General features: G+C 44.6%; 1 protein-coding gene across 2 annotated transcripts in view; it reads right to left on the bottom strand.

Moving 5' to 3' along the window:
- KHDRBS2 (KH RNA binding domain containing, signal transduction associated 2) overlaps nucleotides 1-14,868 on the bottom strand; it is a 346,045-nt gene that overhangs the window by 82,810 nt on the left and 248,367 nt on the right. For both annotated transcript variants that reach the window (XR_005748660.1, XM_040349894.1), the window contains exons 5-6: nucleotides 9,936-10,063; nucleotides 7,281-7,473 (exon numbers count right to left, since the gene is read on the bottom strand). Coding sequence is in view for 1 of the 2 variants with exons in the window: in XM_040349894.1 (XP_040205828.1) it covers nucleotides 7,281-7,473; nucleotides 9,936-10,063 (321 nt within the window). In the remaining variant the exon portion in view is untranslated. The remainder of the gene's footprint in view (nucleotides 1-7,280; nucleotides 7,474-9,935; nucleotides 10,064-14,868) is intronic.

Here is a 14,868-nt window from a genome sequence, read left to right on the forward strand (position 1 = left end):
TAAAACACATATATTCCTAAATAACTGCTTAAAAGCACCAAAAGTGTCCGATGTGTCCGCCATAATGTCGCAGTCACGATAAAAATCATTGAACGCCGCCATTACTCGTAAAAAAAAAATATTAATAAAAACGCCATAAAACTATCCTTTATTTTGTAGACGCTATAACTTTTGGGCAAACCAATCAATAAACGTTTTTTTTTACCAAAATTATGTAGAAGAATACGTATTGGTATAAACTGAGGGAAAACAAATTATATATTTTTTGTGAAAATTTTTTATAGCAAAAATTGTCGCATTTTTTCGTTTATAGCGCAAAAAATAAAACCCGCAGAGGTGATCAAATACCACCAAAATAAAGCTCTATTTGTCGGGAAAAAAGGACGTTAATTATGTTTGGGAGCCACGTTGCATGACCGCACAATTGTCAGTTAAAGTGACGCAGTGCCGAATCGCAAAAAGTGCTCTGGACTTTGGGCAGCCAAATGGTCCGTGGCTGAAGTGGTTAAAAGCCCTGTCAGAATTTTTTTTCCCCATCTGTGTGCCATTGAGGATATTGCTCTTCACATTCTGTAATGTGAACAAAGTGAGGAAAATCCTTTCCCAGTGAGCTGTCCTTGCAACAAGTTCCCCATTGTAAGGCATCCCCTTTATTGCTTATCAGTTGACGACTTAAACTACTAGTTCTTCCCAGACAAGGGCTACTAGAACAAATTGAAATCTCAGATAGCAAGTAAAACCTGTCAGTGTTGCAATCCAAATGTTAAGGACTGATCTGACAACAAAAAAAGGTACCCTACCTAGCATAACATATACTGTATCTATTTCCCAACATACATTTTACAGAACTGTAAAAACTGAAAACAGAATCCCAAAAGAGTAAGTTCCACTAATGCCAATTAGTTTTATTTATAATTAACTTATTGTTTATCAGGACCTTGCCTTTACATGGCATTCAGGGTATGATGGTGCGTCATAGAACATTTTCTGACAGAGCACATCTAATACTATTTTAACCAATATCTAGGTAGTGGAATTTTTTGAGTTTTCAAGAATATGGTGAAAGCTTCTTAATAAAGCAGAATTTTATGTATTGCTTTCTTTTTGCAGTAAGGAACATTATGCATGAGAAAATAAACAAAACGCCATAAGCAAAATAAAATATAATGTCTCCTTTTTACAAACAAAGGGGATTTGTGGGGGGCGTGGCCAGGACAGGCATGTGAGAGGACGCATCTCTCACAGCTCCCAGCGCTGATCCGGTATTGATCCTCCCCCGGCCGTTATTCCGGTTCGAGACCGCCATATGCTGGAAGCCAGCACTCCCGGGACCACAGCGGTACCACCACCGGCGTTGTGCACCAGGGGAAAGACCCGCAAAGGACAGGCGGAGATCGCGGGGATGGAGGCCCAAGATGGCGCCGCCGCGCCAAATGCCAGAGGGACGCCTCGTGGAGCGGACAGAACGGGCCCCAAACAGGGTAAGCCTGCCAAGACCCAGGGAAAAGAGGCCCCCAGGGACATGCTTTACTATGCCCAAAAGATGTCTGGAATGGGGGGGCCAGAACAACCGTCCCGTTCCGGTGCCGCGCACCAGGCTAGGCCCGCAGCACAGGGCGACAGTGTCCCACTATACTGGGGGGAGGAGGAGGACAGAGAAGGAGCAGGCCAGGGACCGGAGGACGAGCAGGCCCCAGACGCACAAGCTGAGAATGCTGTGCAACCCACGCTGGCAGACATACTTAAAGCAGTTAATAAATGTACTGCATCTGTGGACACTTTGAAGGAGCAGTTTGGTTTACTAAGGCAGGATATGCAAAAGATTCGTGAACGTACTACTGCAGTGGAAAGCAGAGTCAGTGAGGTGGAGGATCAGCTGCAGCCCATGGCCCAAGACACCAGAGCTGCCCTGCAGATGGCTAGAGACGCTTATGACCGCGTGGAAGACATGGAGAACCGTCTCAGACGCAATAATGTCCGTATAGTAGGGCTGCCGGAAAGGGTGGAAGGTAAAGACCCCACCATGTTTGTAGAGAACTGGCTGATTGAACTTTTTGGCAAAAATACGTTGTCACCATTTTTTGCGGTGGAAAGAGCCCACCGAGTACCTTCGCGCCCACCGCAGCAGGGGGGCCCCCCTAGATCCATCCTGGCAAAACTACTCCACTACCGGGACAGGGAAGCGGTGCTGCGTCAGGCTCGGGAGCGAGCTAACATCCAACACAATGGCGTCCGGGTGTCATTTTACCCAGATTTTTCGCAGGAAGTACAACGGCGCCGGGCCAAATTCCTTGATGTAAAGAGGCGACTGCGACGGATACAACTCCCATATGCTATGCTCTACCCAGCGAAGCTCCGGGTGGTGGTGCGGGGTCAAGCCCAATTCTTTGAGTCTGCAAAGGAGGCCATGTCATGGCTGGATAGAAACGAGCAATCTCTACAACGCCAAGCGCAGGAGGAGGGGGAGTGAGGCATGGGCAAGTTATTTTTACTTTTTATTTCTTTGGTTTTGCCTCCAGACACTGACTATGCAAGATTGAAATGTTTCTATGCTTCACTGCTGTCCTTTTTTAGGGGGGATCCCCTACTTTTTGCCTGTTTGAGTATTTCTTTTTCACTTACCCTTTGGCCGGGGGACATTATGATTGGCAGCACATCGTGAGGAAAGCTGTTCTAAGTAAAATGATTTCTGTGACTGAAGTAAGCCGACGTTTAGTCGCACAAAGTGCTGGAGCCGCCCTGTTGGTGGACACTGATGTTTCGGGACCCGTTTGGTCCGCAAGTTATGCTAACTTTTGTTTTTCTAGCTACCATATGAAGACAGAGGTACATCTCAACAGACCTGGGCCGTTGGCCCTTACACAAGATATTGTGCAGGAGAGGACAGAGATGGGGGGTGGCCCGTTTTCCCGACAGTGGGGTCAGACTGTGCATTTTTGCCCACAAGTATATTGCTTTCTGATGTTAAAGGAAGACACCCATGGCTAAGGTACCCATTGTGTCATGGAATGTGAGGGGTATGCATTCTCCATTGAAACGCACGATGATATTTATGTGTTTAAAAAAATTTCTGCCTGGGGTGATCTGTTTTCAGGAAACACACCTGACTGCGGAAACTGTGGGCTTTTTGAAATATGTGTGGGTGGGCAAGGCATATCACTCTACACACACCTCCTTCTCTAGGGGGGTGAGTGTACTAGTGCACAATGCCCTGGATTTCCAGGAATTTGACAGTGCGGTAGACTCTGAAGGTCGCTATGTATTCATCCATTGCAAAATTGGTACATTGATTTGTGTATTGGCGTGTGTTTACATCCCCCCGCCGTTCACGGCAGCGGTGCTCAGGCTCCTCCTCTCCTTTTTAGGGGGCAGGCCGGAGGTTCCGTTGCTCGTGATCGGCGACTTTAATTGCTGTCTGGACCAGGTGGCGGATAGACATCCGTGCCCTAGACCCTCTGCCCTCGCTAGGAGTACTCCCCTGGCGCGGTTGTTGCAAGAGGTGGGCTGGACTGATATCTGGAGGCACCGTAATCCAGGGGGCAGGCAGTTCACGTGCTTTTCGAAGACGCATGGCTGCCTGTCCAGGATAGACCTGGGGGTGGGTAACGCAAGCATGCTTTCACTGATAGCAGACCTGTCGCATAGGCCCCGTAGTGTGTCGGATCACTCGGCCCTGGTGGTGCAACTCTGCGTGGCACCGCAGGGGAACCTGGTTAAGGCACCATGGAAGCTGAATGCATTTTGGTTGAAATTGATTAGATCCCATACCGAAATAGAGGAAAGTATACGGAGGTATTTTGTTGCGGAGGAGGGGGTGGAACGAAATGTGCTACAGTGGGATGCCTTTAAGGCATATCTTAGGGGCCTCCTCATACGGGAAGTGACTGGGGTGAAGAGGGCCTCTGCTGCATTACTGATAGAAGTGGAGAACAGGGTCCAGGAAATGGAGCGGGCTTACATTACAGATCCTTCTGATTTGGCCAGGGAGTCCTGGCAGGCGGCTCAATCCGCCTACCAGCAGTTGCTCTCCTCGTCAGCAGAAAAGAAGAGATTCTTTGCCAAACAGGCGTTTTTTGAGGAGGGTGAGAAAACCGGCCGTATACTGGCACGGATTGCGAACTCTCATCAACGGTCACCTGAGATAGGGGCTATTAGAGCTAGGTCAGGAGGGGTAGTCTCTCAGCCAGACCAGATTATGCAGGAACTGGCGGGTTTCTATGAAGCCCTGTACAGTTCCGGCGCGGCATATACCCAGGAGGATCTGGAGCTATATTTGACCCAATTGACCTTCCCGGGACTGTCAGCTAATCAGAGTATTTCGCTGGAGAAACCGGTTACTGTTGAGGAACTGCGAGAGGCAGTCAGTGCCTTCCCTAATTGTAAAGCCCCGGGGGAGGATGGGCTGCCCATGGAGGTATACAAACAGTATTCGGGGGTGTTGCTGCCACAGCTTTTGCAGGTTTTTAACAGCGCCAGGGAGGGAGGGACTTTGCCCCCTTCCATGTCCAAAGCAAATATAGTACTGTTACTTAAGCCAGGCAAGGATCCCGTGGACCCGGGGGCCTACCGTCCCATTTCCTTATTACAGAGTGACGTTAAGATCCTGGCCAAGGTGCTCGCCATCCGGCTAAATGGGGTGGTGACTTCTATAGTACATGGAGACCAAGCCGGGTTCATGCCTAACAAATCAACGGCGGTTAATTTGAGAAGGTTGTTCCTTAATATACAAGCGCGGGCAGACAACATGGGCAGTAGGGCTCTACTATCCTTAGACGCAACAAAAGCCTTCGATAGTATCGATTGGAATTATCTTTGGACCGTTTTGCGGAAATTCGGATTTGGCCCTATTTACATTTCCTGGGTGCGGCTGCTGTACAGCCAGCCGCAGGCAGCGATACGGACATTTGGCTCGTTGTCGGCGGGCTTTGCACTGAGGAGGGGGACACGGCAGGGTTGCCCCCTGTCCCCCCTCCTCTTTGCCCTGGCTATTGAGCCGCTGGCCATTAGTATCAGGGCTAACCCCCGCATCACCGGTTTTTGTTATGGCGACATGCAGGAAAAGGTGATGTTGTATGCTGATGATACGCTTCTTCTGCTGGGAGACACGGACTCCTCCCTTAGAGAGGCTATGATGGCAATCACAGAGTTTGGAAAATTCTCTGGCTTGCTCATAAACTGGACAAAGTCAGCACTGCTTCTGTTGGATGGTGATGACACACAAGTAATTAACGCTGTTTGCCCCTTATCCATTACTTCATCCTTTAAATATCTAGGGGTACAGGTAACGGCCCGGCCACGAGATTTCATACATCTAAATATTTCCCCCCTGTTGCTGAGGTTTAGGGATAAGGTTAAAACTTGGAAGGCCCTGCTTCTGTCGGTTGCTGGGAGGGTGAATCTAATCAAGATGATACTCATGCCGCAACTACTGTACTTTCTACACAACACCCCCATGGTCATCCCCCTGAAGGTCTTTCATACCGTGAACAGTATTTTTCGGGGACTTATCTGGAAGGATAAGAACCCTAGGATTAAGTTGGAACACCTGCAGAGACCTAAAGATAGCGGGGGATTGGCGCTGCCAAACCCCTGGCTATACTATTTGGCGGCTCAGATGCAGCAGCTGGTTGGCATGTTTCGGCCGACGGTGCGGTCCTCGGCTCAGAGGCTTATGGAGCACACCGTGGGCGGAGGTCCGATCCCTGAGGCGTTGGAGGCGCAGGCATTTGCTAGACCGCACAAGAAGCTCCCCACATTTAGTCTGATTCAGAAGGTATGGAATAAGGTTAAATATGTCCAAGGCGCAGAGGGTTACACGAAGTACAGTCCCATATGGCTAAATGACACGTACACTGAACTGGCTAAATTACAGTCCGGTGCCAGGTGGAAACACTATGGAATTACACACCTTACCCAAATATTCCGAAACGGGGTACTTCGCACGTTTCCGGAATTGCGGGAGGCGTTTGGCCTGCCACAGTCCATGTACTTCTCATACATACAGTTGAGACACGCAGTGGCGGCACAGGGTCGCTCCTCTGAGTGGTGCCTGTCGCCGACCCCTGCTTTTGATCTTCTGGGGGAGGCTGGGACGTCTAAGGGCTTTATCTCCCAATGCTATGCCATCCTGTTACAGTATGTGATGAAGCAGCATCCCCTGAAGATACGGGAAAGGTGGGAAGCAGATGCAGGGGACTTGGACGGGGAACAATGGGAGGAAATTTTTCAGGCAGTAGGCAAGTGCTCACTGAATGTCTCACAGAGGCTCACGCAACTGTACATTTTGTTACGAATCTATTATACCCCTCACAGACTCCATAGAATGAACCCACAGCTCGACCCTACCTGCACCAGGTGCAAGAGAGACCATGGAGACCTGATACATATGCTGTGGAGATGCCCAAAACTCCACACATATTGGGCGGGAGTCGTGAGTACCATCAACTCAGCATTTGGAGTGTCTCTTCCGCAGGACCCGAGGGCTTGTCTCTTGGGGGCTCTGGAGGAGTATGAATGGGAGGAGATGGACAGGGAGGCGGTGCAAAGGGTCTTGTTCCAAGCTAGGAAGCTTATTATGGTTCACTGGAAGGCCGAGGCTCCTCCGACGCTGGCTGAATGGATCAATAACATTGGGACAGTGCTGAGGATGGAGAAGGTGATATATCAACACAGGGGTAATGCCCACAAATTTGAGAAGTTATGGGCAAAGTGGCTGGATGTGCCGGGTCTGGCCCCTGTGGACCTGGTGATGGACAGGCTTCTGGGCATTAATATTGGGTGAGGTGGGCATTGAGCCAATTGTCGGGAGGGAAATGTTTGACTTGCTGGGGGGGGGGGGGTTTACCTCCTGTTCATAGATGTATTCTGAGTAAGTGGCTGTCTCGCTGCAGATCTTTATTTTCCCCGCACTGTTAAGGGGACTTTGTATACCTTGTACCTCTGTAAACTAAACTAAATAAAATTTTGTTGGATTAAAAAAACAAAAAAAACAAAGGGGATTTGTCATCTTCCTTTAAACAGAGATGATAATTCTTCAATTAAAATACTGACCCTTAAACTAAACACAAATAATGAACCGGAAGAAAGATATGCATAACAAACTTACATGGAAAAAAATGTATGCAAGCGAATGTGTACAATACAAATTTTTGCATGAATTATCTGCAATACAAGGTGAAAATCCAAAGCAACTTCCTGAAATCAAATCCTAAATCTGGCTTGGCAATATATGCCAATACATGAACACAATAAAATGTGTGAACCAGTTTAAAAAAACTTACATAGTCATCATAGGTCTCAAGGGCAAGAGGTGGTGCCCGATAGCCAGGGGCACCTGAAGCTCCTCGCCCCCGCACTGTAGGAAGACCACGAGCTACTGGTGGCAATGGTAAAGTCCCACGTGACACAGGTGAACCTCTGGGTACTGGAGTACCTCGTCCTGGCACAGAAGGTGGAATGGCACCTCCACGATTCCTAAAAAAAAGAAAAATAATGATTTGGGCCTAAATTAAAAATTAAATTAAAAGGTTAAAAAAGACACCTGAACACCCCTAATTTGATTAACATTGGTTTACATATGGTTCAACCATAACTGATAATAAATGACTCTCCACAGCCCTGATTATTATAAAAATCAGGGACATGATCATCGTTGTCATAATGCAACACGCAAATGCAAATTGCCAAAAGCTGGAGGTGATCATGAGTGTCCTAAATATCTAGATGATTTTATTATCTTTAACCACTTAACGCCCGCCGCACGACTATTTACGTCCGCAAAATGGCACTGACAGGCAGATGGGCGTATATATACGTCCTTGCCTTTCGGCGGGTTGGGGGTCCGATCGGGACCCCCCCCCCGCTGCGTGCGGCGGGCGGCTTACCTCGGGGAGCGATCCGGGACGACGGCGCGGCTATTCGTTTATAGCCGCTCCGTCGCGATCGCTCCCCGGAGCTGAAGAACGGGGAGACCTGTATGTAAACACGGCTTCCCCGTGCTCCACCTTTATAGGGGAGACACAATCGATGACATCAGACCTACAGCCACACCCCCTACTGTTGTAAACACACACTAGGTGAAGCCTAACTCCTTCAGCGCCCCCTGTGGTTAACTCCCAAACTGCAACTGTCATTTTCACAATAAAGAATGCAATTTAAATGCATTTTTTGCTGTGAAAATGACAATGGTCCCAAAAATGGGTCAAAATTGTCCGAAGTGTCCGCCATAATGTCGCAGTCACGAAAAAAATCGCTGATCGCCGCCATTACTAGTAAAAAAATGTTTTTTTATAAAAATGCAATAAAAATATCCCCTATTTTGTAAACGCTATAAATTTTGCGCAAACCAATCGATAAACGCTTATTGCGATTTTTTTTTACCAAAAATAGGTAGAAGAATACGTATCGGCCTAAACTGAGGAAAAAAAAATGATATGTTTTTGGGGGATATTTATTACAGCAAAAAGTAAAAAATATTGCATTTTTTTCAAAATTGTCGCTCTATTTTTGTTTATAGCGCAAAAAATAAAATTTGCAGAGGTGATCAAATACCACCAAAAGAAAGCTCTATTTGTGGGGAAAAAAGGACTCCAATTTTGTTTGGGAGCCACGTCGCACGACCGCACAATTGTCTGTTAAAGCGACGCAGTGCCGAATCGCAAAACCTGGCCTGGGCATTTAGCTGCCTAAAGGTCTGGGGCTTAAGTGGTTAAATGGCTGTATTATGCACTTTTGGTACCAAGCAAGCCTTTTTTGAGTTCCCTCCTAATTGTGTACTTTTGTTGATTGACACACAAGCATGTCCAACCTAATAACAATGGCTTCAGGAATTGTTTCTATACTGACAAATCACATGTATGCAAAATACTGCCTTCAAAATATTAGACAGCATCGAAACTTTAATTTGATTATTGTTTGCATTTTCTTGGCTTTGTCATATTGCTAGCAACATTTAGATAACGTACATCCAGCATATTAGAAGGAAATCTACATATAGCTAATCTCTTTACAATATTTACTTAATACGCATCAAAAATATTAAAAAGAAGAGTTTAGCAAAAACTTTTTAAAGTGCATATTTGCCTATGCAATTGCAAAACTTGCTTATAATTGCATTGTCACTAGTGACACTTAACAATTTGTGACCAATCTTTCAGGCCACTGTGGGGGGCAGAAGAGTCAGCTTGCATTTTAAAGCATTTTGAGCTGTAAATGTTTAGCTGTTGATTCACTTGCTAGATCACCTTGCCATCGTGGTTCAATAGGATATTTTACATGATCTCAGAGAACTAGTGTGTATGAGTTTTGGAAAATAGCATTTGAAAGTATACTGTAAAGACCATGCAGTTCAAATGCTAATAACATAACATAACATAAGGTATCTATATTTAGAAAGCCCAGGGGGCCACCACATGTCAAGAGGAATCCTTATTTTCCTTTTAACGTTTTAGCATTGGAAAGAGCTTGAAAGAAGCCACTTCTGGCTTACTCTTTTCTAACAAAAGAGTGAAATGTGCCGCATTGAAGTATGATGGCAAAGCAGAACACAAAATCTGAAATAGCCTGCAGTTGCTCCCACCGCCGAGCATCAGGAAAAACACATGTAAAAAGTCATACTAGTGGAACATTGTTCAGGGCTTGTAAATGATGCTGTGTAAACAGGTGTACAAATTGGCTACAGGAAGTGGTGAGTTGGGATCCTGAAGAATTTAAAACCAATTGGAATTAAAGCCATGTTCCAGTGTGTTGGAGATCAGGTCACTCACATTTATGATTTTACTATAGCTCCTGAAACTTTCTGTTATCGATGCAAACCACACAAAAATGTCAAATTGCCATGATAGCTGTTTTTTTTTCAACCAGTTAATGAAAATCTTACGGGTGCAATAGTAAAAGTAAAACAACTAAAAATAAATTGCAATGAATAAGACATTTACCTGACAGTTATAGTAGGAACTAATCGTATTGCTCTACTCCTTGTTACTTTACTTCGACTGGAGTCTTCAGAACCATTTAAATAGGAAAGCTCTCTTAACTGTTCTTGCCGAATTTCATCATTATAATCCTTAAAAATAGAAAACAGTGATGGTAATAAATAATGATGCTAAGCAGCAAAAGATCTCTCAAAAGCTTGGTGCTTTTTTGTATCATAATTTTGGTCATACTGCTTTCTTAGATAATACTTTTAAAACTTTGCGCGGTCCAATTTTCTCCAACAGGGAAACATTCCAGACTGAAAGGAGCTTCCACTGTTAGAATGCATTCAAGCAATGTCAGCAATTTGTAAACTACAGAGAGTCAAAAAGAATTTTCCAATAACCCTGACGAGCACTGAAAAAATGAAAAGCTTTATCAATTTCTATTAATATTGCATTCACAAGTAACTGTCTAGTGTTTAGTTTACAAATTTAAAAGGTTGTATATATCTAGTGAGCACAATGAGACATTTGATTATTCAGATGTATTGATTAAAATTATATTTATTTCTTGGCTCACATGTATTTTAAAAAACAAAAGGAAAGACAAGAGCACAAAACCATTCAGTGTAGAGTATTAAACAGAAAGCTTTTAATAGATGGGTAAAACTACATGTACAAAAATGGGGTGTGCTAGACATAATAGTATGACCCAGACTATTATGCCTATCACATGCCATCTTTGTGCGTGCAATTTTATCCATTTAATAAATGCTTTCTGCTTAATATACTACACTGAGGGGTTTTGCACTCTTGTCTTTCTTTTTGTTTTTCAGTGACTTAAAAGAGCAGTCACTCTGGTCCAAGAGCAGCACTCTCATAGTTAGATCATTACAAATTACGGTAGCTTTTTGGGCTACCCAAAGTATTTTTTTTCATGCAAGTGCTAGTTCCTCACTTAATCAATCTATTAACCTCAGAATCATATGTAGCATATATAGCTGTTCTTGTTTTCTTTTATCATTATAGTTATTATTATCAACATTTTCTTTTTATCTACACTGAGAAAAATTATAAATGCAGCACGTTTGTGTTTGCCCCTAATTATCATGAGCCAAACTCAAAAATCCCAGACTTTGTACACAAAAGGCCTATTTCTCGCAAATATTGTTCACAAATCTGTCTAAATCTGTGTTAGTGAGCACTTCTCCTTTTCCGAGATAATCCCTCCACCTCACAGGTGTGGCATATCAAGATGCTGATTAGACAGGGGTTGGGGGGTTCGAAAAACAGTCAGTATTTGGTATGACCACCATTTGCCTCACACAGTGCAGCAAGAGGAGATGTGCTTGATTGTGGCCTGTGGAATGTTGGTGCATTGCTCTTCAATAGCTGTGCGAAGGTGCTGGATATTGGTAGGAACTGGAACACGCTGTTGTATACACCGATCCAGAGCATCCCAAACATGCTCAATAGGTGACATGTCCGGTGAGTATGCTGGCCATGCAAGAACTGGGATGTTTTCAGCTTCCAGGAATTGTGTACAGATCTTTGCAACATGGGGCCATTCATTATCATGCTGCAACAAGAGATGTTGGTCATTAGGGATGAGCCGAACATACCCGTGTTCGGTTTGCACCAGAACTTTCGAACGGACCGAACGTTCGTGCGAACATTTAGAACCCCATTGAAGTCTATGGGACTCGAACGTTCGAATTTAAAAGTGCTCATTTTAAAGCCCAATATGCAAGTTATTGTTGGAAAACATCTTTGCGAACCTGGGTCTTGCCCCAGGGAACATGTATCAATAGAAAAAAAAGTTTTAAAAACTGTATTTTTTTCTGTAGCAGCGATTTTTATGATGCTTAAAGTGAAAAAAAAATGAAAAATTCCTTTAAATATCGTACCTGCTGGGTGTCTATAGTAGTGGCACGTGTTTAGAAATGTCCCTGCACAACATGAGATAACTATAAGAAAAAATAAATTTAATACTGCTTGCCGCTTTAATGTAATGTTTGGTCCCTGGCTGCAATATGGATAAAAATCATTGAAAAAAATAGCATGAGTTTCCCCGCCACCACTCCCCCCAGGTCATTACAAGAAGATCCTTTGGCCCTATATATTTTGAACAGCAGTATACAGGAGGTGCAAACAAGATAAGGACTGTAGGTCTGTTAAGTAGAATCTGAACCATGTCAGACTTTGCTGCTGCATAGTGCACAATTTCCTAATGAGACCCTCAACAAACTACATGACACTTGTGCCTGATGAGGCCACTGATGTTCAAGTGGTGGTGGCCCGTGAGACTGTCCATGCAGGCTTGGCCCCCCAAAGCGCACGTGCTGTGTGGCAACAATATGTCGATTATTTTAGGGTTGGGGGGGCCATTACAATGCCAGATCTTGGCTCAATAAATATTTTTTTTGGGAAAGAAAAATTGGGAAAGAAAAATTCTAGAAAAAAGGGGGGTTGCCATCCGGGGCCCCCTTTGAACAAATTCTGTGAAGAACTCCTGTTCTTTGAAGGCCTCCATTATTTCTGCAAGTCAAAATTAAGCAAAAAAAGATAATATCAGTCAAGCCTTAGCTTTCTCCCCATATCTAACCCACAAACTCATCCACTGATCATAAAGTCCAAAATCAAGTTTCGTATCGTCGTACAGCACGATCGTTTTTCCGACGTTTTCTACCGACTGTGAACGACGTTCTCACTCACGCAATATCCCTTTATACATTGCGAATGTGAGAAGCTCCGCACGTTTCCCCGCACACATGAAATACAACACGTTAGAGCACTGCAGCTAGCACAATCTACTGCCTGCCAAATAGGAATAGCTGATCTAGCTAAGCTATACAGTGTATAAATATATGTACAACTCCTAGGATGTATATATATCCTCTACACACTGTAAATTTAACAAAACTGACTAGCCTGCCTGCTCTATCTATCTATCTATCTATCTATCTATCTATCTATCTATCTATCTGGTAGAAAAGACACTGTGTCTCTCTCTCTCTCTAACTGACTGACTGTCTGATCTGTTCTTTAACAACGCCGCAACACACTACACGCGGCCAACTTGCAGGCGGCCTTATTTAGTGTGGGGCGTGTACTAAACCCCCTGAGCCATAATTGGCCAAAGCCACCCTGGCTTTGGGCAATTATGGCTCTCCGTTTTTTGCGCGCTGTGATTGGCCAAGCATGTAGGGTCATAGTGCATGCTTGACCAATCATCAGCGTGCAATGCCGCAGTGAATTATGGGCCGTTGCGCGTCACTCAAATTTGGCGCGAACGACCCATTTTGTTAGAATTTCCTCAAACGTACGAACAGACGATGTTCGAGTCGAACATACGTTCGAGACGAACACAAAGCTCATCCCTAATGGTCATGGATGAATGGCACAACAATGGGCTTCAGGATCTCATCACGGTATCTATGTGCATTCAAAATGCCATAAATAAAATGCACCTGTGTTCGTTGTCCATAGAATACACCTGCCCATACCATACCCCACCGCCACCATGGGCCACTCGATCCCCAACAATGACATCAGCAAACCGCTTACCCACACAATGCCATATTTGCCGTCTGCCATCTGCCCTGCACAGTGAAAAACGTGATTCATCTGTGAAGATAACACCTCTCCAGACACCATCAAATGTGAGCATTTTCCCACTCAAATCGGTTACGATGACAAACTGCAGTCAGGTTGAGACCCCGATAAGGGCAACGAGCATGCAGATGAGCTTCCCTGAGGTGTTTTATGACAATTTGTGCAGAAATTCTTTGGTTATTCAAACCGATTGTTGCAGCAGCTGTCCAGGTGGCTGGTCTCAGATGATCTTGGAGGTGAAGATGCTGGATGTGGAGGTCCTAGGCTGGTGTGGCTACACGTGGTCTGCGGTTGTAAGGCTGATTGGATGTACTGTCAAATTTTCTGAAACGCCTTTAGAGATGGCTTATGGTAGAGAAGTTAACATTCAATTTAAAGGCAACAGCTCTGGTGGACATTCCTGCAGTCAGCATGCCAATTGCACGCTCCTTCAAAACCTGTGACACCTGTGGCATTGTGCTGTGTGATAAAAGTGCACAATTTAGACCCCTTTAACACTGTGGCGGTGCGAGTATTAGCGGTATTAGCAGTGCTGCTAGTCTAGCTGCGCTTTACCGTTGTTATAGTGCCTGTGTTGCAGCGCTGCCCATTCATTTCAATGTTCAGGGGGCGTGTAGAAACAGTGTATACACCATTACCGCACCGCCTCAAAGATGCTGCTTGAAGGACTTTTTTTCCCGTCCTGCAAGTGCACCGCCCCAGTGTGAAAGCCCTCGAGCTTTCACACTGGGGTGTCTTGAGAGGCACTTTTCAAGCGCTTTACAGGCATATTTTTAGCACTAAAATGCCTGAAAAGCTCCTCAGTGTGAAAGTGGTCTAAGAGTGCCTTTTTATTGTGGCCAGTTGTTCAATCAGCATCTTGATATGCCATACTTGTGAGGTGGTTGGATTATCTTGACAAAGGAGAAGTGCTCACTAACATAGATTTAGACAGATTTGTGGAAAATATTTTAGAGAAATAGGCCTTTTGTGTACATAGAAAATAGAAATAGGCCTTTTGTGTACATAGAAAAAGTCATAGATCTTTGGGTTCAGATCATGATAAATAGGGGCAAACACAAAAGTGCTGTGTTTATAATTTTGCTCAGTGTATTTTGTTTGTTGGTTTGGTCACTTGCCATGAACTTTTTGATGTATTAGGGGCAGGATAAATTAAAGTGCTGTGGGTTTTTTTTTGGGCCCCCCACAGCCCAAATAATTTAGTTATAGTCACATGTATTATGGGTAATCCACATGCAAAACTGTATTGCATGGTGATTTTAGCATTCACCAATTAGTTGAAAAAAATACTAATATCTAATATCTATAATGACTATGGGCCAGATCCACAAAGAAGTTA

Source organism: Rana temporaria, chromosome 4 (genome assembly GCF_905171775.1).
Source record: "Rana temporaria chromosome 4, aRanTem1.1, whole genome shotgun sequence".
In the NCBI taxonomy this organism is placed as follows: Eukaryota; Metazoa; Chordata; class Amphibia; order Anura; family Ranidae; genus Rana; species Rana temporaria.